Source organism: Poeciliopsis prolifica, unplaced genomic scaffold (assembly GCF_027474105.1).
Source record: "Poeciliopsis prolifica strain line A6 unplaced genomic scaffold, Auburn_PproV2 SCAFFOLD029, whole genome shotgun sequence".
NCBI classification, from domain to species: Eukaryota; Metazoa; Chordata; class Actinopteri; order Cyprinodontiformes; family Poeciliidae; genus Poeciliopsis; species Poeciliopsis prolifica.
The window spans coordinates 4087082-4107521 of NW_026562404.1; the positions used below are offsets into that span (position 1 = coordinate 4087082).

The 20440-nt window shown below is 38.8% G+C and overlaps 2 protein-coding genes across 4 annotated transcripts; one reads left to right on the plus strand and one right to left on the minus strand.

The window, feature by feature from the left end:
* Positions 1 to 910: 910 nt before the first annotated feature.
* Positions 911 to 4109, plus strand: lhfpl5b (LHFPL tetraspan subfamily member 5b). Its single transcript, XM_055049713.1, has 3 exons — positions 911 to 1399; positions 2818 to 3054; positions 4044 to 4109. The coding sequence occupies exons 1-3, from the start codon at positions 991 to 993 to the stop codon at positions 4052 to 4054; spliced, it is 657 nt and encodes a 218-aa protein (XP_054905688.1). The 5' UTR covers positions 911 to 990; the 3' UTR covers positions 4055 to 4109.
* Positions 4110 to 4186: 77 nt separating this feature from the next.
* Positions 4187 to 20359, minus strand: srpk1a (SRSF protein kinase 1a). 3 transcript variants are annotated; one of them, XM_055049710.1, is made up of 17 exons: positions 20179 to 20359; positions 19495 to 19549; positions 14207 to 14334; positions 13809 to 13917; positions 13595 to 13682; positions 12693 to 12780; positions 12156 to 12262; positions 10566 to 10731; positions 10449 to 10474; positions 10120 to 10342; positions 9600 to 9959; positions 9378 to 9478; positions 9045 to 9152; positions 8538 to 8607; positions 7556 to 7648; positions 6512 to 6604; positions 4187 to 5562 (listed from the first exon to the last, which is right to left on the minus strand). In XM_055049710.1, exons 1-17 carry the CDS (start codon positions 20189 to 20191, stop codon positions 5378 to 5380), a joined length of 2013 nt encoding a protein of 670 aa, XP_054905685.1. In that variant the 5' UTR covers positions 20192 to 20359; the 3' UTR covers positions 4187 to 5377. The 3 variants fall into 3 exon arrangements, with proteins under 3 accessions (XP_054905685.1, XP_054905687.1, XP_054905686.1); XM_055049712.1 differs by lacking the exon at positions 6512 to 6604; XM_055049711.1 differs by lacking the exon at positions 7556 to 7648 and having other exon boundaries at positions 20179 to 20356.
* Positions 20360 to 20440: the final 81 nt, after the last annotated feature.

Below are 20440 nucleotides of genomic sequence, written 5' to 3' on the forward strand. Positions count from 1 at the left end.
AATTGTTAAAATAATTTCTGCTTCGGCTCTGGGAGACACCAACCTCCTGCTTATTGCAAAAGGAACATTTTATGCGTTAACTCTGTTACTTAAAACTTCATGATTCAGTTTAACTCGCCACATCATCAACAAAAACAAAAGCCTAGAATCGATACACAGTGTTTCCAGTTTCATGGGAAATCCCTTTAAAAATATGTGACCAATCAAGACAAAGCGTTTATTGATAATTGTGGCAACAATAACTTGGAATAATAATTATTTTTTAAAAGTCATTTACATAAGAAATGAAGATTTACATGGATGGAGGTTTAGTTTTTTGTTTTCTACACAAACACCTACGTTTCTAATCTTCAGTCCAACTCACCTGGTGATTAATTCATTAATTAATTATTGGACGGATGGACAGATGGATGGATTCAACAAAGTAACACAAAAGGGTAAATTTTATTACACTAACTTATCACTTATTTATAAAATATTTAGCTTGCTGACATTTAAAGACGCCTGATTCATTTTCTTTTCCACATTTTTCTGCATCTCTTCTTACAAACATTTCACCTGAAGGATAGAGAAAAATCAATTCTCCTTTCTGTTCGCTTGTTTTTACGAAGCAAAACAAAAACAAGTCAATTTGTTTCGACAGGGATCCTAAAAATGTAGTCTGCTATTTATTTTCACTGCTGTGACATTTCTGAAACAGGTGCCTTGCAGATATTACAGGTGTAATGTGAACGCCTCCAGGGCAACAGGTGAGTGTGTGACGTCGGCGCTGCCTCAGGTGCGCAGGGTGGAGGAGCTGTCCAGGGTGCTGAAACGCCAGACTGGTAATCAGGAGGAACCGGAGCAGAAGACTCGGTTCTGTGTAAAGGAATCATGAAGAGAGTTATATAAGGATACTCATTCACACCCACTGAAGACGAATTTTGAATACCTTTGTATTTGCAAAAGTTTCTTAAAGACTGAAGTGACATTTTATTTTTCTCCTCCATTATGGACTTGCTTCCAGCCCAGGAGGCCGCGAAAATCTACCACACCAACTATGTGAGGAACTCCCGGGCCATCGGCGTCATGTGGGCCGTGTTCACCATCTGCTTCTCCATCATCACCATGGTGGTCTTCATCCAGCCCTACTGGATCGGGGACAGCGTCAACACGCCGCAGGCCGGATACTTCGGCCTTTTCCACTACTGCATCGGGAACGCGCTCACCTCGGAGCTCATCTGCAAGGGCAGCGTCTTCGACTTCAACTCCATCCCGTCGCCGGCCTTCAGGACGGCCATGTTCTTCGTGGGGACCTCCATGCTGCTGGTGGTGGGCACCATGGTGGCATTCAGCCTGTTCTTCTTCTGCAACGCAGGGAACGTCTACAAGATCTGTGCGTGGATGCAGCTGGCATCAGGTCAGCAGATTGATGACCTTAAATAGAAATGTACAGGAAGCAGAATTAATTTTGAATATAGCAAGAAAATAAGAATAGTTGATTATGTCAGGATGACAAAGCTATGTAGTGTCATATAACATAAACTAAAGTCTTGAGTCATTGTAATTGTTGGATTCATTGACTTTCTAGTAATTTAGAGTCAAATTTTAAGGTGTTTTTGTTTCTGGGTTAGTTGATTTGGTTGCTACTCCTGGTCCAGGTCCAGGTCCATTGTCTGTCTTCATTTATTACTTATTACTTATTTTTGCTTCTTTAACTTATGTAATCTTTGCATCAGAGATGAAAAAAAGTAACACAACCTGGTAGCTTGAGATACCAGATTTCTCCTTTTTTTTGGAAGAAAAAAAAAAAACCTTAAACTGGATCTGCACAAAGTAAAACAAGGTCACAGAAATATTCTGGACAGAGAAAAAGGCTTAAAATTAAACGATTCCAGAGAAAAATTTATCCTTTGGCATTTTGCCACAAGCAACTCATGATATGTTTCCATTAAAGAAAATGGAAACATATCAGTTAAATCTGTTGAAAGATGAACCATTTTTGTCAAATATGAAATTATATTTGAAGTCTAATCATTTAAATCCTGGAGCCTTAAGCTTTTTACCCTTTGCTGCACTTTATAGTAAAGGTCAGGTGAAGGATGTCTCTCTGGTCTTGTTTCAGGTCTTTGCTGCATTTTGTCTCTGCTTCATTTAGATAAGAATTTCAGATTCCATTGTTATGTTTGAGATGCCTTCCTTAAGTGCCTAAAACACCTTAAATTTAGCCTCCATTTGTTAATTTTCCTCTTTTGGAAGCACACATTCCACAGTAGTTCTCTGTCATATGCCACGACTGAAACAGAAAATATGAAAAAGCAGTAAAAGCCTGAAAAACAGAGTATTGTCCACCAGAGTTAAAGGTCACGCCCCGATACTTCCCCCACCTGCCCCTGTCTAAACCCTGAGACTCAGCTGTGTGTCTGTGCGACATGATAAAGTCATTGTATCGTCTGCCAACATCACACCTCTCTGGTTGCAGGTGTGAAGCGTGTGTGTTGTTCTTCACTGTGGAGGCCGGCTCAGTTTCTGGTGTCAGAACAGACGCTGACACCTCTGAAGGCGGATCTGGTTTCACGTAACAGGATGAGATGTCGATGAGCTGCAAACTGATCTGAAGCTGCACAAAGAGCCAACCGGAGTTCAAAACGCTGGCAATATCAAACAATAACCTTTCACAATGTGGTAGCTGCAAAAGTGGAAGAGGGAAAAGAAATGTAGAAGAGGATGGGGATGTGATGCTTCGAAATGAATAAAACAGAATCCATATCGCAGATGAAATTATGCACAACAGCGAGTGACTGAAACGTGTTTGTAATGTCTGAATCCCCTCTCCAGCTGTGTTGATGGTGATGGGCTGCATGATCTACCCTGACGGCTGGAACGCAGAGGAGGTAAAGAGGATGTGTGGCCAGAGGACCGATAAGTACTCTCTGGGAAACTGCACCGTGCGCTGGGCCTACATCCTGGCCATCATCAGCATTCTGGACGCCGTTCTCCTGGCTCTGCTGTCCTTCACTCTCGGTAATCGGCAGGACAATCTGTTGCCGGACGGCTTCGAGGTGGAGGGAGCAGGTGAGCGCACAAAACAATAAAAACAGATGTATTTCATTTAGATGAAATAGTTCACAGGGTGTTAGTCGACTTACATAATTTGATCAAGGCAGTCATCCAAAAAAAAACAAATATGGTTTTTACCTTGGCAGGTGATTTTTTTTCTCTCTCTCACAAACTCATTAAAAATATTAGAGAAGATTTAAAAGTAGATAATGTGTTTAAATTTTGCTAATCTGAAGAGGACAGGAACGTTAAGTAGAGATTTTATGAAGCTCTTTACTCTTTCAATATAAAAATTTAATAGGAAGTCAGATGAGTCAAGACGTCGAGCTACATAGCAGTTTCTACTTGTTAGGAAAGCTACAAAGAAGGCGAGTCTTATAAGAAAAAATGTTGAAATTTTGTGCAAACATGACATTCTTTTAAAAGCAAAATTTAATTCCAGATTGAGAAAATGTGTAAAGCAAAACCCATTTCACAGGGGATACCAGCAAATCTGTTCTGAATTAGTTTCACAATGCACAATGCAATTAAAACAAATAAAGCGAACAGACAGGAAGCCACCAAAACAAAAGCATCACTGGTAACCATGTTTATGTTTACATTACTTTGCATGTAAGAATGTCAAATTAATGTTGCAAACAGCTGACTGTCCATCTAAGCTGGTCAGGGAGATTACTGGAGAAGGTGCAGATAAATTTATGAAACAACCTCAATATTAAATAGTTTTGTTGAAGTCCTGAAAATAATTGTTACATAAGGACAACTTGGACTGTTTTAAAGAAACCTTTTAGGGAGTTAAATGGCTCCATATTCCTGTCTTCTTCTCCCTCAAAGTTGCTGCTCAGTTTCAACACATGAAATATTTCACGTTAAATGTTTCCAATTCATTGTGTACAGATAACTAAAATTACTCTTACATTACTGCTCTTTTTTCAGAGCTGGTTGGAAGCCAGCTGTGTTTTTCAAAATGACATGAGTTTAAATGGCACTTTTTTCTTTTACAGAAAACTCGTGAACATGGATATTCAAAATAGAAGAACAATGAAGATCCCAGCTGGAGCAAAACCAAGCCGTTCTTAAATTGTAGTGATAGTCTTCTGGTTATTTAATATTTCACCAAATAAACACACATACAGTTATTCTGTACTGCATGAAGATCTGTTCTTTTATTGAATGGTGTGTTTTACAGGTTCGTCTTTAAACAACTCACACAAAGTCTATGTTTTTCAATGTGACGCTAATGTAAATTGTACGTTTTTACCTTTAGGTCTCAGCAGATAACATAGCTTACTTTGATATGATCGGTTCGCTACACCATCACAAAACATCAGATCTCACCGACTCTATATTTAAAAACAGGTAAATTATTACTCAACAGATGGCCATACATACAACCGAGCTCCAACACATCTTCCATACACTTTATTAAAACACAGCTACCCAGCTAAATTATTTTAGCTAAGATATAAGATTTGTTAAAAACTGTACATAACTGTAATATACATAAAGGCAAACTCTTTGGTACAGATATATACAGTTTATTTTCTTTTTTCCCCCCTCCATTTAATTGGGCTTTAACATTTCCTCTCACTGAAACCTTTTACCCCACTAAACCTGAATTGTAATAGGTGTATGAGAATACCAGCCTCCCATGAGAACAATCAATCTCATTTTTTATTAAATACTTTCCAAAAACCAGGTGACATTAGGTTTCGTTATGGCTAAATATGACCTACTTAATGACAGTGTCAGAAAGACTCCAGGGAGCCTTAAAAATTATACCACAGTCAGTGTAAATGTCAGCCCAGTGTGCAACTTTCTCAACCTACTTTACAAATACAAACTGTATACCCCCAGAGAGATAGAACGGAGAAAAAAAATCATTTATAAAAAGTAACAGCACTAATGAAAATGTAAGCGAAAGTAAGTCCTTTTGAGGGAACAATGAAAAATAAAAGAAAAAAAAAACGGCTACATATCCTTGACTTGTTTGAGTTTTAGTGCAGGAGTGTAACAAACAAGGATGCTTTCACTAGCAGAGCAATGAGACTTTCGCTCTTGGTTGGGTGGGTTGAACGGAGCCCAGCAGCTGGATCCGACATCAAATAATAAATCCACTGGATTCCTGACATCACACCGAGAGGAGAACAGACAAACACAAAGCAATCGTACACAGAAGCAAAAGCTGAACAAGAACATAAGAAATCCAAAACAACAAAACAAAAACAAAAAAAAAGAGAAATAAATATTCATTTGATATGCCCAAAGTGGAAAGTGATCTGTTGCAGTCTCTTAAGGAAGTGGGAGGGAGAGGAGGTGCAACGCTTGAACATGTCCACTAGAGGGCAAGCCAGGAGTGGTGCAAGCATTCTGCAGCCGTGGCTCTTTTCTCTGGGACCAGCTCCAGCATAGGAAGTAGGAAGTCGGAGAAACACTCTGCTTCCTCGCGGGGCCACTCGTATTTCTCCACTAGGACCTCCAGCAAACCCCACGGCTTCAGCTTGGTGATGTGTTTCAACTCACCTGCAGACAAACGACACAAACAACGTTGCATCAGATGGGAGGCTACAAAAAAAAAAAAAAAAAAAAAAAAAAGGGACAGAGCTTTGAAAAAGTCTTGAATGTACTTGCATGTCCACAAACCAATTTTTTTTATTTTGTGCTTTACTGTATGTATAAGCCCAACAAAATGTAGTATGTAACTGTAAAAGAATGACTTAAAAAAATATTTATTAATAAAGCCTGAAATATTGTGACTCATTCCAGAAAAAAAACAGTAGAAAATTCAACTTGTAAATTTGCAAAAAAAAAAAAAATAAAGCAGTTTTCCTCAATTGATGCATAAATTCAAAATAAGATATTCTCTGATATTGGTCAGGCATTTGAAAAAAAATTATTCCGAATTTTACTGACTTTAAAATCAAGAATTTTTAGGCTGGGGCGGAAATTTACTCCTCCTTTACCACATTATTTCTTCCTCTACCAGCTTAAAGACTCCATCACGGTGGGTGCATTCGCCCCGCCATTCACCACCAAATAATGTGACTGGATTCGACAGAACATTTACAGCTGAACATGAAAGAAAACGAGTGTTTCGAGGCAACGAAACACTCGAGTGGGGTGGAGGTTCATGTTACAGCAGGAAACGGACCCGACACGCAGCCAGAGCTGCAATGATATAAAATGTAAAACTTGCTTTTCAGATGTTTTCCCCAAATAAGGTGGAAATCCATGGACTTTTCACAATTATCACCCAGTTTTGTTTTACCTTTTGATGCAAAAACATCAAAAGGTAAAACATTTCACCAAGAGACTATACTCGCTGGGAATTATATTATAATATACAACATTAGCAGCTACAACTTTCTGCTTACCCACAAATATAATGAGCTTTTTTTTTTAATACATGAGCCAAAGAACATTTAATAATACAGAAAGAGAAAGGAAGTGAATCTTGACACTTTCTTTTTACCTTTCTTGGTGAAAAAATCCTTGGAATATTTGCCGGTCATTATGAGTTTGCGTGGGACACTCCCCAGCAGCTCAATGATCAGCGCTATGTGGTCTACACCCCAGTGGGCAGCAGGAAAGGAAGAAGACAAACAACATATTGATCAGAGTGTGTCTCAGTCAGGCCCACTCTGGGTGTGTGGGTGGAGGGTTGAAGGAGTTCGAGTCCGACCGACGGCACATCAGAGTTTACTGAATAAACCAACAGACATTTGAACGGCTCTCCAACATTTCTTTGCTGAATGAAAAGCAGCAGCATCTTTAAGAAAATAAAGTATGTTATCATTGTGTTTTGCTTGCTGTCTAGTTCAATTTATGAAGAATAACTCAAGGTCCCGCACACTTGTAACCTCACAACCAGAAGCGATTTTTTAGGATTTTTGTTCTGGGACATTTTTCTGCTCCAGTTTAGAAGTTTGGATGAAAACGACCCTGAGAGGCCGAGACGACCGCAGACTAACCCGACTGCCATCAAGTTCAAACTGCTGCAGGCTTATGTACAAGACAAATATAACTTAAAATATTTAACTCCATCTTGAAATGGTGAAAAAAAAAAAACATTTTGTCCCAAATTGGGATTAGACTGACTATAAAATTTAGGCTGCTCTCTCTAGTGTGATGCTTGTTCTGAGTGTTTCTCATGTTTCACTTTCATGCGGTTTCTGGGTTGAAACCTGTTCATTCATTACGAAAATATTCAAGCTCCACAGTGCAGAATGTCTACTTAAATTCCAGGTTCTAACTGGAGGTTTTATATTTTTGCTTAGAAGTAATAAATGTTAGCAAGAGGATGAAACTACGTATTGGAGAGAAACGGCAGACATCTGTTGGAGGCTAATCGGTAATTATGTCTAAATGTTGTTTATCTTTAAGGAAACACTTTTTCATGTTTTTAAATATTTTTGTATCCTTCTCCAATCCATATAAGAGTGCTGTCAGGATCTTTCTCCTTTGGTCCTCCTGTCCGCCTTACCCAGAGTGAGCCACAGACAGAGGGGTGGCATACCTCTCTTGGTGAAGTATTCCTGCGAGTATTTCCCACTCAGTGCATAGTGGCGAGGGATTTTACCAAGTAACTCAATCATAAGAGCGAGGTGGTCTGGAAATGAGGCACGTCACGGGAGGGAAAGGGCAGGAGAGGGGAGGAGGAAGGAAGGAGGAGGATGATGGCAACAATCAATTAGGAACAATGGATGATGATGATGATGGACAAGTTGATCACAAGCAAACATGGAAAAACTAAAATATTCTACTCAAATGATGAAAAAGAACAAAAACAGGTTAATAAAACAACATATTCCAACACAAAATACCATTCAGGCAACAAAAAGCGGTGATAAAAAGCCAGGTGGGAAAACTTTTAATGTGCTAAATGTGTAAGAGGCTTATTTACAGCTGCCAGAAGCCCGAGTCTCAGCGCATATCCGACATTTCAAAGCAGAATCACTTCGGCACAGCAAGTTCAAGCAAAGCAGCGCACTGACATTTACATGCAGACGGTGCAAAAGCCGTAAAGGAAACATGAGGAATGATCGATGACAACAAGGAGATGGAAGAGATGTGCCCCATTTCCAGGGAAATTAAAAAGGTTTAAGAGGCTGGGAAATAAAACTCGGGAATATTTCTTCATAACATCATTAATTCATGACTTGAACTCTTGTTTAAATGCTGACAATGTCAATGTCTATGTCAAGTTCACCTCAAAATATTGTGCAAACCGCACTATAATTAGCAGTGAAAATCCAAAATACGAGGCGTTTTTTTATTATTATCATTAAAATAATGACAGCAAACAAATCAGAGCTAATTAACTAGAAATAACGCTGTGAGGGTTTTTGCAGAAGCAAAATTTCTGCCGACAAAATGTTTCAGCAGTGAAGCAGGTTTTAAAAGTGCAACCAGATAAAGCAGCTTTAACAGTAATGCTGCAAGGTTAAAAAGTGAATAAAGAAAGAAGAACGGACAGGAAGAGAAAATTCAAACATTACCTTCATCCCTGGAATAATCTTCACCAGAATGAGGTTCAAACAGATAATCCCCAGTGGCGAGCTCAAAGGCCTGAAAACACAAGAGAATCACCATCATCACAGAGGGAGATGCTGCACACTGTCAACTCTGATAAATTTACTGATGCATTTTCAAATTCTGGATAGATTTCTTTCATAGTTTCATTACAAAACTTTTTCAGGGCTAGAAATGTAAAAGTATTTTTGCCTGCGTAAAAAAAAAAAAAGTTTACAAAATGGATGGTGAAAATTTTTAATAAAAGTTTGAAATATTTTACTCTGTGAGTGATAAATCTCTATAAAATGCCCGTTTCACTTTCTGAGATGACTAGAAGAAATATAGCACTTTTACGCAACATTATTTGTTTTTTTTTGTGTGTAAGATGCATCTGAAAATATGTTGGTTGCACATCTTTCTATTTCTCATGCAGGTAAAACAAAAAGATGAACCACGTTTCACTGTACATTTACACACTCGCAGCCTCTCACCATGCAGGCTGTGCTCCATATGTCAGCCGGTGTGCTGTATCCTGCACCGATGAGCACCTCTAACGATCGGTACTGTCGAGTCTGGATGTCTTCTGTAAAGTGCTTTTGCTGGGAGAAAAAACAAAGAAAACATGTCCTTAAAAAGTGCAAACTATTTAACATTTACAAAAAGAAAAATATGAAATTTTAAAAGTTAAAAATAAGAATTGTCAATGAAGGATTGTCAATAAAGGCAAATCCAGATCATTTTGTGATACACAGATTTGTTTATATCACCTTGTGCCAACAAGATTTCATCCCTAATCAGGAAATTTCTGATCGTTAGCTACTCACCACCCAGCAAGCATTTCCCAAGTCAGCAATCTTGACCTTGATCTTCTCTGCATTGCCTGGCTCAAGAGGGTTAACTAAAAGGGATCCCGCTGTTAACTTGTCTACATCAGAGCAGAAATGTAAGCACAAAGGCAAGAATGGATTTTCTAATCAATAATTCAAGGTTCTAGCTAGCAGAACACAAGCTCAAAGCTCACGCACATGTGAAAACATTTGACTGACCGTTTCTCAGGCCTTCCTGACCCTCAGACTCATCCTGTTCATCGTCATCTTGCAGAATACTTCGTTCAGACTCCCCTTCTCGCCCTGAGCGAGGGCGTCTCTGAGTGACTCCACTGCTGTGAGCCTCCCTGCCGTCCATCTCGCAGTACAGCTCATTGAAATCTGTAGACTCTACGCCGTTGCACAGCGTGTGGACTGGGGACTCTTTATGTAGCTCCTCTGGAGACTCGGTGTTCCCGTTGTGTTGGTCTTCATTTGAACAGCTGGACTGCCTCTCCTCCACCTCTGAATGGCCGTTGCAGTTTGTTTCTGGCGGCTCGTCTGGTCCCACTCTCATGTTATCTGGAGTCACACTCCTCTCTGACGGTTTATTCAAGAGATGAACTTAAGAATGAGGTTTGGACCACTGTAGGATTCTAGAGACTCACTTAAACAGCTATGATGCCTGGTTTTGTTCCAGTATGATTCTTTGCATTCATAAAAAATAAATAAAATACTTCCAGTGCTGTTGGTTTCTTACCAGCTGGTTCGTCACTTCTGAACTCCTCAATAGAGACGTGTCTGAGAGGAGCGCAAGCTCGTCCCTTGGGAGACTGCGGGTCTTTGTCTTCCTCGTCGTCCTCGCGTGTCTCTGTGGTCTTCTCCATCTCCTCCATGTCCATAATGCATTTTTCCAGTAGCTCTGCCTGACGCTTCTGTTTCTTTTTTAACTTCTTCTTTTTGTTCTTGGACATTTTCACAGTCTAATAGAAACACAGGAAAGAAAAATAGCACTGCAAAAGTTACACGTTTGTTTTGGAGGTAAAAATGGCGGAGGCCGATTTCTGTGCAGAAAAATTAAATGTATACCTGTTTTGGGGCTGGTGCTGTGCTTACTGCAAAGACAACAGTGAGTGAGAGTAAAATCTTACTAATTTTAGGTTAAGGTTTAGGTTATTTGCTATATTGTATGCATGTCAGTCATACTTGCTGAGCCGGAGGGGGGAGGGGCTCCGGCTCGCTGCCATTCTGTAGCTTCAGCTGCAAGTTTCCGGACGTAGGGCTCATCAACGCTCATCAGAATATTCTCTGGCTTTATATCCGTGTGGATGATCTGACACTTTGTGTGCAGGTAGTCCAAACCTTGCAGAACCTCAAAAATAAACCAGAGAAAAGGGATTATTTACCTCCAAAAGTTATGTTTGATCATTAAATTGTTAAAATATGCATCATGTGCCACATGTTCAAAGTTCCATTTTTAAAACCGGTCGTTCCAAAGTTACTTTCCTCTATTCATGAAACCACTTCTGTCACTTCTCTACATTGACAAAGAGGCACAGATATCCTGAAAAAAATATTTGCTCCAAATAAACAAACATTGTATTTTGAGACATCATTTGCAAACAAAAACAAAAAAGTGGGAGTTTGTCTGTACTGTTGAAGTAAAATTAGCATTTTTTGTTGTTTCTGAAAACATTTAGTTTTTCCCAAAATGTTTTGTTCCTGCTGTACACACTGACCCTAAAAAAATCTCTCAAGTCCAACTCCTCAACCCTGTTCTCCTTGATTCCCAGTCGTTTTTCTCAGTAAACCAAAAGCTCCAGCATATTTAGTGATTTCAATCTGTGATTCCAAGATATTTGTGTTTTGGAACCAATTCAAGACAAAGTTCATTGTTGGGGTTGCACCTACAAATTAACAAATGCAGGTAAATTTCTGAAGTAGCAGGTTTGCAATTTAAACAGAACAACAGTATTTAATTTTCACAGCCGACCTATTGAGGAAGCAATGCCGCTCATCAGCTAATAGAATCATTAATAATAGAGCTAGAGTAAAATGGTTCAACAGTTCCAGTGTAAAGTGGTTGATAAAATCACCAAACCTCTTTCAAAATCAGAAGTGAAGAGAATAAACAATTTTATTAAGGAGCAGTGGGGAAACAAATATAGTTACTCCAACACAACTGCATCAAAAGGCTTAATTATCTTTGGTGTGTCAGCAGGTTTTGCAACAATCCAGCCTTAAAACATTAATTTGATTCAGGTCAGTTACAAGAGGAATGAATCTAAAAGCTGCAGGACAATGGCACTAAATGCCTGGAGTTATAAACTCATGTTCTAAAGCAACAATATTTCCAAAAAGCAGCAATAAGGCAAAAAGGATTACAGAAAAAAGGATTACAGAACGAGTCACATGTTGCTCTGACTGACCAAACCCTAAATGTGGTCAAGAACATTATTTTTCTCAGTTTTGTGGAATTACTACATCTACGTTACACCCCACGTTCTGCCATAACCTGCACACTGAGGCACACAGGCAACATTTCTGATTACTCAAGAAAAATTACATTAATTTTTTATATATTTTTATATATTTTTGCCATAATCACATAATTACATGTGATTATGGCAAAAATCTCCTGTAAAACACGACGTGAGTATTACGAGTATTACCCGCTCAGGCAGAACATATCACCACCACATGTTCTGCCCTGACTGGTTTCCACCCTTCACACAGGCTGAGCCTTCATGGTGACTCATCAGCTTTAAAAAGGTGAGACTGTGGCGCTCATATTACCTGCTTAATGATGCTCTTCACACAAGGCAGGGGCAGCCCTTGGTAATTTGACTTTATAATCCATTTTAACAAGTGATGTCCCAACACTTCAAACACCATGCAGACATCTAGAGGACAGAAGTTAAGACAGTAACACTGGGAGAGGAAAAAACTGAAGAAAAAAAACAGTCTAGGGAGCATGTGAGCATTCATAAGATGGAGCATTAGTTATACAAAACAAGGAGCTCTCAAATTACAGCTGCAGCATTCAGCAGGTCTTACTTAGTCAGACTGCTATGATACCCAGAGGTCCCTTTGGTTCACACACAGATATATTTGTTACACCCAGGCAGTGCCGTTTAAAGCTGTTACGCTTTCTAAAGCAAGAATATTTTCAAAAAGCAGCAAAAAGGATTAGAGAACGCTCTATATTCCTCCAACGTATTTTTGGGAAGTAAAGTTTCATCTCTTAGTAGGAAGTGCTTTCACAGCTTTCACACGATAAGAAAAAAAAAAAAAGAAAAAACCCAGCATGGGACATTCTGCTGTGAAGGATACGAGTCCCGTTGACACCAGAAATCTTGAAGTCGTCGAGCAGCTGGACCACCATTTCACGCTTTGGGTCGTCAGGGTCTGAGTTTCTCACCTGAAGATAAGGAAACGTCACAATGCAAAGGAAAGCAATCAGGATTCACATTTTCACTCGTGTTACGTGGTCACCGCTGCAGAGCGCCGTTTGCAAAAAGAAAAGAAAAATCAGCCGCCACAGAGACAGCTTCTTCCCTCCGGATGTCTGATGAACACAATGAACCCTGACAGCCTGAGTAATCAGCTACTCTGCTGTGAAACTAAATTAATTTATCTGAAAAAAAAAAAAAACAGCTGTACATAAATCAATACGCACAAATATGCATTTACTGGCTCTGAAGTTTATAGTGAGGAAAATAAGTGATAGAATTCACTAATTTCTAAGGAACCTCTCCTGCTGTTTGGATGTCAAGAGATACGACAGGTGTTTCATAATTTCCAAGTGTTCATCTGAAGAAAGATTTATGTTGGAACAATCCAAATGGATTTAAACCCCCAGTTTCGTCTGTACTGTAGATTGTCCCTAAACCATAATCCAGCTTAAAGCAGCACCCATCTGTGACTAAAATTTGCCTAATGTAGTCGCTACTACTCTGAAACCAAAGAGAAGTGACGTTTCTAATTTCAATACAGGTCGTTTAGGGGTCATTGATGGTAGGAAGAACAATTTGTCCAACTTTCCAACTTCACCAGAACACAAACAAGAATCCATTTGTCTCTAAACAGATCGAACTTGATTTAAAGGCTGTGTGCCGATTTCTCTCACTCCTGTTTGCTTCAAAAATTCTTCAAAATACTTCAAAATTCTGCTGAGCATCAATTGCTGTCCTTGCATTCAAGAGTTCATTTGTGCAGTTAACCCTGCAACTTACAGATCTAAGGAGTTTGATCTCATCCACTGCCGTCTCAGTGTAGTGCTCTGCGCTCTTCACAACTTTCATCGCAACAAATCTTTTAACCCTGGAACAACAAAACGAGTGATGTTTGCTAAAAGGAATTGAAGTAGAAACACTAAATTAAGCAAGTATAAACAAAATACAAAGAGAAGCCTGCATTGAAAGTCGGGTGAAAATATTTTTTTCATACTGAATGTCCCAGGCGAGCCACACGGTTGAGAAATGTCCCCATCCTAGTTTACGGATGACATGGTATTTCCCATTGTAAAGGTCTCCTACTTTTACATGATGGTAGCCACCTGGAAGAGAAGAAAATACCTCCGATGGAACAGTTCAACAGATAGCAAAAAAGACACGAAGCTCATGCGCATGTGGTGTAATCTCTGGTTATAAATTAACAACAGTTTGGATTATGTCTGAGTCATATAAGCTTCTCCACGACCCGACTTCCCTCACCAGGTTAATAAGCAACCAACAATGCTGTGTGGATCTGTTGCCTGAAAAACACACTGATGACTTCATTAAGCATTTACATTCATTTCTTTTTTCCAGAGCAACTGAAATGCAATGCTGAAACACAGGACTCACCTTTGCAGTAGTCGTTGGGGTCTTCCTGCTCCTCATCGTCCGAGCCCAGGATCTCCTCAGGTTCCTCCGGCTCCTGGGGCGAGGTCTCTTGTTGTGGTGGCTGTCGAGATCGAACATTTGGTGGCTGTCTGATGGGCGAAAAAAAAAAAACACATTAGAAATAAGGCTTCTTCTGTAATTTGTGTTTTACCTCCCAAAAATGATTTTTAAAGTTCTATACAAGAGTAGCCAAAGCTTTAAAAGATACATTGATTTTGAGAGCTTTAGTAACATTTTTAATATCTGGTTACAAAAACAAACTTTTTTCTTTTTGCCATATTTCACTTTATCACCACAGTCCTATTTTAATGTACAAGATAAATAAAAAGGTTTTTTCCAAAGTCAACGAGTCAAAATTTCCAGTTGTATCAAAAATAAATGTATTTTTCTTTCTTTTTTTTCCCATTTTAGGGTTGCCCTAATTTAAAGATTTTAAAATTATATGTCGATAAAACATCAACAGTAAACATTAAATCCTGGAATGACACATGGTAAAACCTAAATATTAATTTAACATAAGGAGCAAATCACATGAAAATCAAAATGGATAAATGAATCAGAACTCCCACAATTTGTTATTGTAAATTCTTAAGATTTGATTTACCGCTGACTGAGGGCAAACGCTAAAAGTTTAGCTTTGACGTATCATGATCAAAGCAGCATAAAAACAGCCTGCTGAGCCTGTGCTGGGTAATTCTGAATTTTCTCCTTTGAAAAATAGACAAAGTTTTAGTGTAGAGCATTTTCTGTAGTGTTGCTTTGGTTTGTCCTTAATTGCAAACACAAATTGATTTAACTAGAATCTGTATCAAGCTAAAACATCAAGCAATCAATTAACTTTAAAATAAAAATCACAAGTTGAAAATCAAAACCAACATAATCTGCACTGGTGATATTCATATGATATTTAAATCTATTTTTATTATGCAAGGGGATAAAAATACCTGTTGGACCTACAGTGACATAAATATGAGTCCTGCTTTGTCATCTTGGTTGTTTTAAACCACAACAAAGATTAGAAAGGTGGTAAATAAACTTTAAAAAGAGGACAGATCATAAAACGGACGCTAAAGCAGCACAAGTGGAAAGCACAAAAAACAAATGCGCTAAAACATTAGTTATTTTTAACACCTAGTTTATCTAAACCACAAAGCAAATCTTTGTTTACTGGGAGGTCTGTTCATCCAAAACAGGGAAAAGTTGGAGGAGAAGCAGGGGCTGCACAAGAAGTATCATGTGGGTCACAGATTTAATGTTTATGATGGGGTTTTGCATTTTATTTACTTTCAATATGAAATGTGTCGTGTGATCTTTTACATCAAAATACAAAACGACATTGAAACGTCATCATCAGAAAACTGTAGGAAACATTGGAGATCATTTATGCAGCAATCTGAGTTTGTGGAAAATGAACTCATATACTTGGACACAGCTACTGTGGCTACAAAACCAGCCTGCATCACCATCATCATCCCTCTTTCGTCATGCTTGACAACGAGTCTGAGATGTTTACTGAGATGCTGTTAGGTTTTTGACATCTAATTTGGTCTCTGGCATCATCTTGTGGTTCATTCAAATTCGGCTTTGCAAACCTGGGTTGCAATTTTCTTTTTATAAATAAGACTTTTTCGTGGTAATGAATACTCAAGTGTTTTTCCTTATTGTACTCTCCTGAAGTTTGACACTTAAAATACTTAAGTATACTTCACTTCACAGTTATCCACGACTTTGGTGGTCTCACACATAATATATATAAACTGCATCTTAAAAAGTGCTTTACATCGTCTTCAAGTGTAAAATATAACAAAATAAATTGAACCAAACTGTGCTCCCAGGTTTGTGTTTAAAGGTATTTGTGAACAACCTCCAGCCTTTAACAGAAAAGTGCAACAATCATGGCTTTATACATACATCACTCAACTTTTGAGCCCTTGTAGGTTAATGTTCATTGGGGTGTTGTGAAGAGTGTGCAGAGCGCCGCAAGTAAACAGTATTTAAACATTTAAACTTGGTTTTCTTAAAACAGCTGCCCTGAAACATGTGCAGTCACGTTTGAAAGAATCAGCACAAGGACAGGCTGTAAAAGAGGAGCAGTCGTAGCACAGAATGTTCATTTGTGTGAAACAAATGCAAGATTACATACAACAAATCAAGTCAACCTGAAATTTAAAACAGGTGATCTATGATCAGTAAACATAGAAAGTGACAGGAGTTTATATAACCAATACACGGATATAATTTTACAGTAGATTAGATAACTTGAACGTCAGCGCACTTGAGAAATAAACTTCTAGCTTAGATTGATTTTGATTGTCATTTAGTTTGTCTTTACCTACATTTTTACATATTCTACATTGTTTTTAATTTAGTATTTATGAACATAACAGCTTGCGCTCAGATAAATAGTTTTTTGAGGAAAGTTTCAACGAGGAGCTTTCAGTAGTGCGAAAATGAAACTACACTGAAAAAGACGATTGGATTCCATGTCAGCAGAAAGATGATCTGTCTCAATTAAAAACAATAAATATTGATACATGCCACACACCAACACGTTTTACCCTCAACATATTGGGGAGTCAATATTCACATCGCTACCAGATATAGTTTCAAACCAGTCAAGGCACAAAATAGCATCCATTTCAGGAATGAAGCTGCTGGATTCTGAAATATTTGAGAAGTTTCCAAAAGCAGAGAGAATCTAAAGTTTGTGAGTAACGAGATACTCATGGATCAATAATGAGCCAGCAAAAACTACAAGCTCACCGGAGGCTGCTGGATTCACTCACATCGTCTCCCTGCTGCTTTTCTGGTCAAGGTTTAAAACACGTTGAGACCAAACATTTGCTTTAAACATATAGGGTTTGTTCAACCCATCTGACCCATTTCTACTAAAGTAATAAAATCCCAAATTACAAATCATTTGTTTGTTCCATGGAAACATTAAAATCTAACAATAACTTTAACAAAAGTAATTCATAAAAGTATATTTTGTTTTTCCTTTTGAGGTACACCAATTCTTCAACTTCAGCACACTTGACTTGCACAACATCCTACACAGTAAGATACAAATCAAAAAGTTCTCAAATTATTTGCTTTTGTCAACTTTGGTTTGCACTTTACAGCCATCTAACCATACTTTTTGTTTTAATATTTGTCATTTCTGTCAAAGCCAGTTTCTGCAAATTTTTTTAAATAGTTCTTCGTGGCAGCTCTGCTGTAATGCCATGCCAGCAAGTTGTCTGGAGAGAAGTATTTCTAAGCGGACCGTTTTCAGAGAAACGCCATGCTTCAGTGGGCTGATGTGGGCTTCTTCATTCTCTAGTTTTAAATATAGCTCAGGCTGTTACATAACACTCTGTAGGATGTCACTGGTGCCGTTAGGACTATTACATTGTTAGATACAACAAAACAATCAGTTCGACATGTCCGTGTCAACAGTTCATTTTCAACTACAAACTACGCGTTGTTAAACTGCATCATATCCTGGCCATTTTATCAGTAACGGATTTGGTTGATTCATTTCAGCCCAATTATATTGCACAGAGTGTGCAAAAAGATGACCTAAATGTGGTACAGATTGCTATCCAGGGCCACTTGGATAGCAATCTGTGCTCATAAACACAACTGAAAGCTACAGAAGCGAGCCAAGTCAGACCAACTCTCAGACTTAATCAAGCTTGTTTTGTACCATCATTACAAGATATGCCTCGCCAAAAGAGGTTGTAGTTTTGGCAATTCCCAGGGATCACGTAAAATAAAACTATGGAGTATATTTTTTTTCCTCTAGCCCTTTCTGGTTACAACACAGCTGAGGTTAACTTTTGGTGTTTTAGTTGCACAAAACCATATTTGAATTACCTGAAGACAACTTAATTAACTAAATAGTCTGTTGAAAGTCTAAATTACTCATGTGAAATATAACTATTTGCTTAGTTATCCTGTGCAGATTCCACAGTTCATCAAAAATTGGAAATCATTTTAACCCATTTTCTTACACCCTCGTCCCTACTGGGGTCGAGGGTTAGCTAACTCCAGCTAACGTTCCGGGCGAGAGGCAGGGTCACCCTGTACAGGTTGCCAGTCTGTCGCAGTGCAACACAGAGACAGACAGGACAAACAACCATGCAAACACACTCACACCTAGGGAGAAATTCAGAGACCAATTAACAGTCATGATTTTGGACTGTGGGAGGAAGCCTGAGTACCCAGAGAGAACCCACGCATGCACAAAGGGGAGCATACATTTTAACCCCATTTTTAGAAATTAATTTGTTAAGATAAATGTATTCTTGTTTTGAGTCAAAATGTCTTGTTGCTGTTATTTTTTCTACAGTATGTGTGGCTTTTCATCTGAATAACATAATATTAGCTGTCATTTGTTCTAATAAATTAAAAGGCAGATCATTTCTCAATGATCAGTTGTTGAACACATAATATTTTATAAAAAATTAAGTAAGCATTTTTTTATGGTGTTAGGTCACAAGTTTGTAAGGTTCAAATTAGAGGGAAATAAAATGTTCCTGAATTTAACCTTTTAAAGCATAGCAATCATCTTAATTTCCAACCTATATGCAGTATATTGGTGTATTTAAATAAATCGTAATGTTTTAGTTTGACTTTTTTTAATACCTCACCTTTACATTTTTTTCCAAATAGTTACTTCAGTCAGAACGTAGTGAACAAAAACTTATAGATGCACAATATTTATGTGGAGTATCACAATGGCAAATTGCTTTGGTGGATGAATACATTTAAATGTTATGCATTGAAAATTGTCTTGCCAGTCATATTTTTGAAGCTAGATTAACTTTCACTCTCTTAGATCCCGTGGCAAAGATGCTAGCAGCATCTTGACAGAAATGAAAAGAGTGAGGGGAATGTGGCCATCTTTGCAATATTCAATAACTACACTGCAATTTCTTGATTTCCATAAAACATAAAGCCCTACTAGGATGTTATCAGAACAGCCGTCAAAACCCAATACATATACAGACGAGATGCAAAACTCAGAAAGTATGGAAGTGAGTCGTATGAGATCCACTGTTATGAGTTGAGACAATGAGTTGCATTTGTGAAATTACCCACGCCACAGTCAAACATGCTGTTAACGTCAGAGCCAGCCAGTGACAGGAAAAGTGTGAAACCGCAGGACGCAGCACCCTTTAACTGAACTCAGCTGACAAGACAACATGATGGTCTTTGGCACAATATTAAAATAGGACATGCTACAAAACGACAATAAACCTCACTTTTTGTTGGTCTTCTTCGCCTTGGCCCTCTTCTTCCTCGCCTGGAGTGCCAGAACTGAAAGGAGAAGAGAAACAAATCATGTTGCCATTGTTTTGTCTTTTGATCTGCAGCTGACACTTGAGACAAAAAGACATGAAACAAAGAAGGTCAGTTTAAACTTAATTAGCATCACAGGATGTGCTCTATTTCATTGTGCATTGGATTGTGTCGTGTTTATGGCTACCTACAGCAGTCAGACTTTATTTACACACACACACACACACACACAAAAAAATTTAATTTATGGGTGCAGCCCCCTCAGTGTGCACAAACCCCGTTAAATAACGTCACCGGGCTACACACCACCGCACCGCAACAACACGCCGCTGTGGCATAAAGTAATATCCCACGGCATACCAAAAACATACCACACCGTCAAGGGTTTAGCTTGTGTTAAATATAGAGAGCTGGAAAGCTAAAAGTACAACGTTAATCCTGACACCGAAGCTAAAGCTAACGAAGCTAACGAGGCTCACTCCAGCGCAGTGCGTGAAAGACGCGGTGAAGCAAGCCGCATATATTCACAACCACAGCCTGACCACACTTTACATTTGTAGCAGCAATAGCAACGTCAGCTATAGAGTAACCACATGCATGGTCTAACTCAGTTGAAACGGTCTGCAGGGTGTCGCGTAAAGATTTACCTTTCCTCTCCATGGTGGCCGGATTCGTAGCCTAGCAGCTAGCTACGCCACCAGTGATCGAATGTTCCACGCATGCGCACTGGCTGGTTTTGCCCCAAGCAGAGGCTCCCGAGTGACGTCCGAACCTGAGCTTTAAAGCTTTTTTATGAATTTCTCTCTTGAAGCTGCAGGCGATGACACTGGAAGGTATTCGTCCTCAAGCTCATGGTTGTTTGTTCTTCCTGATAAAAGGCTGCAGTGACGCGGCCAGGCAGTTCTGCAG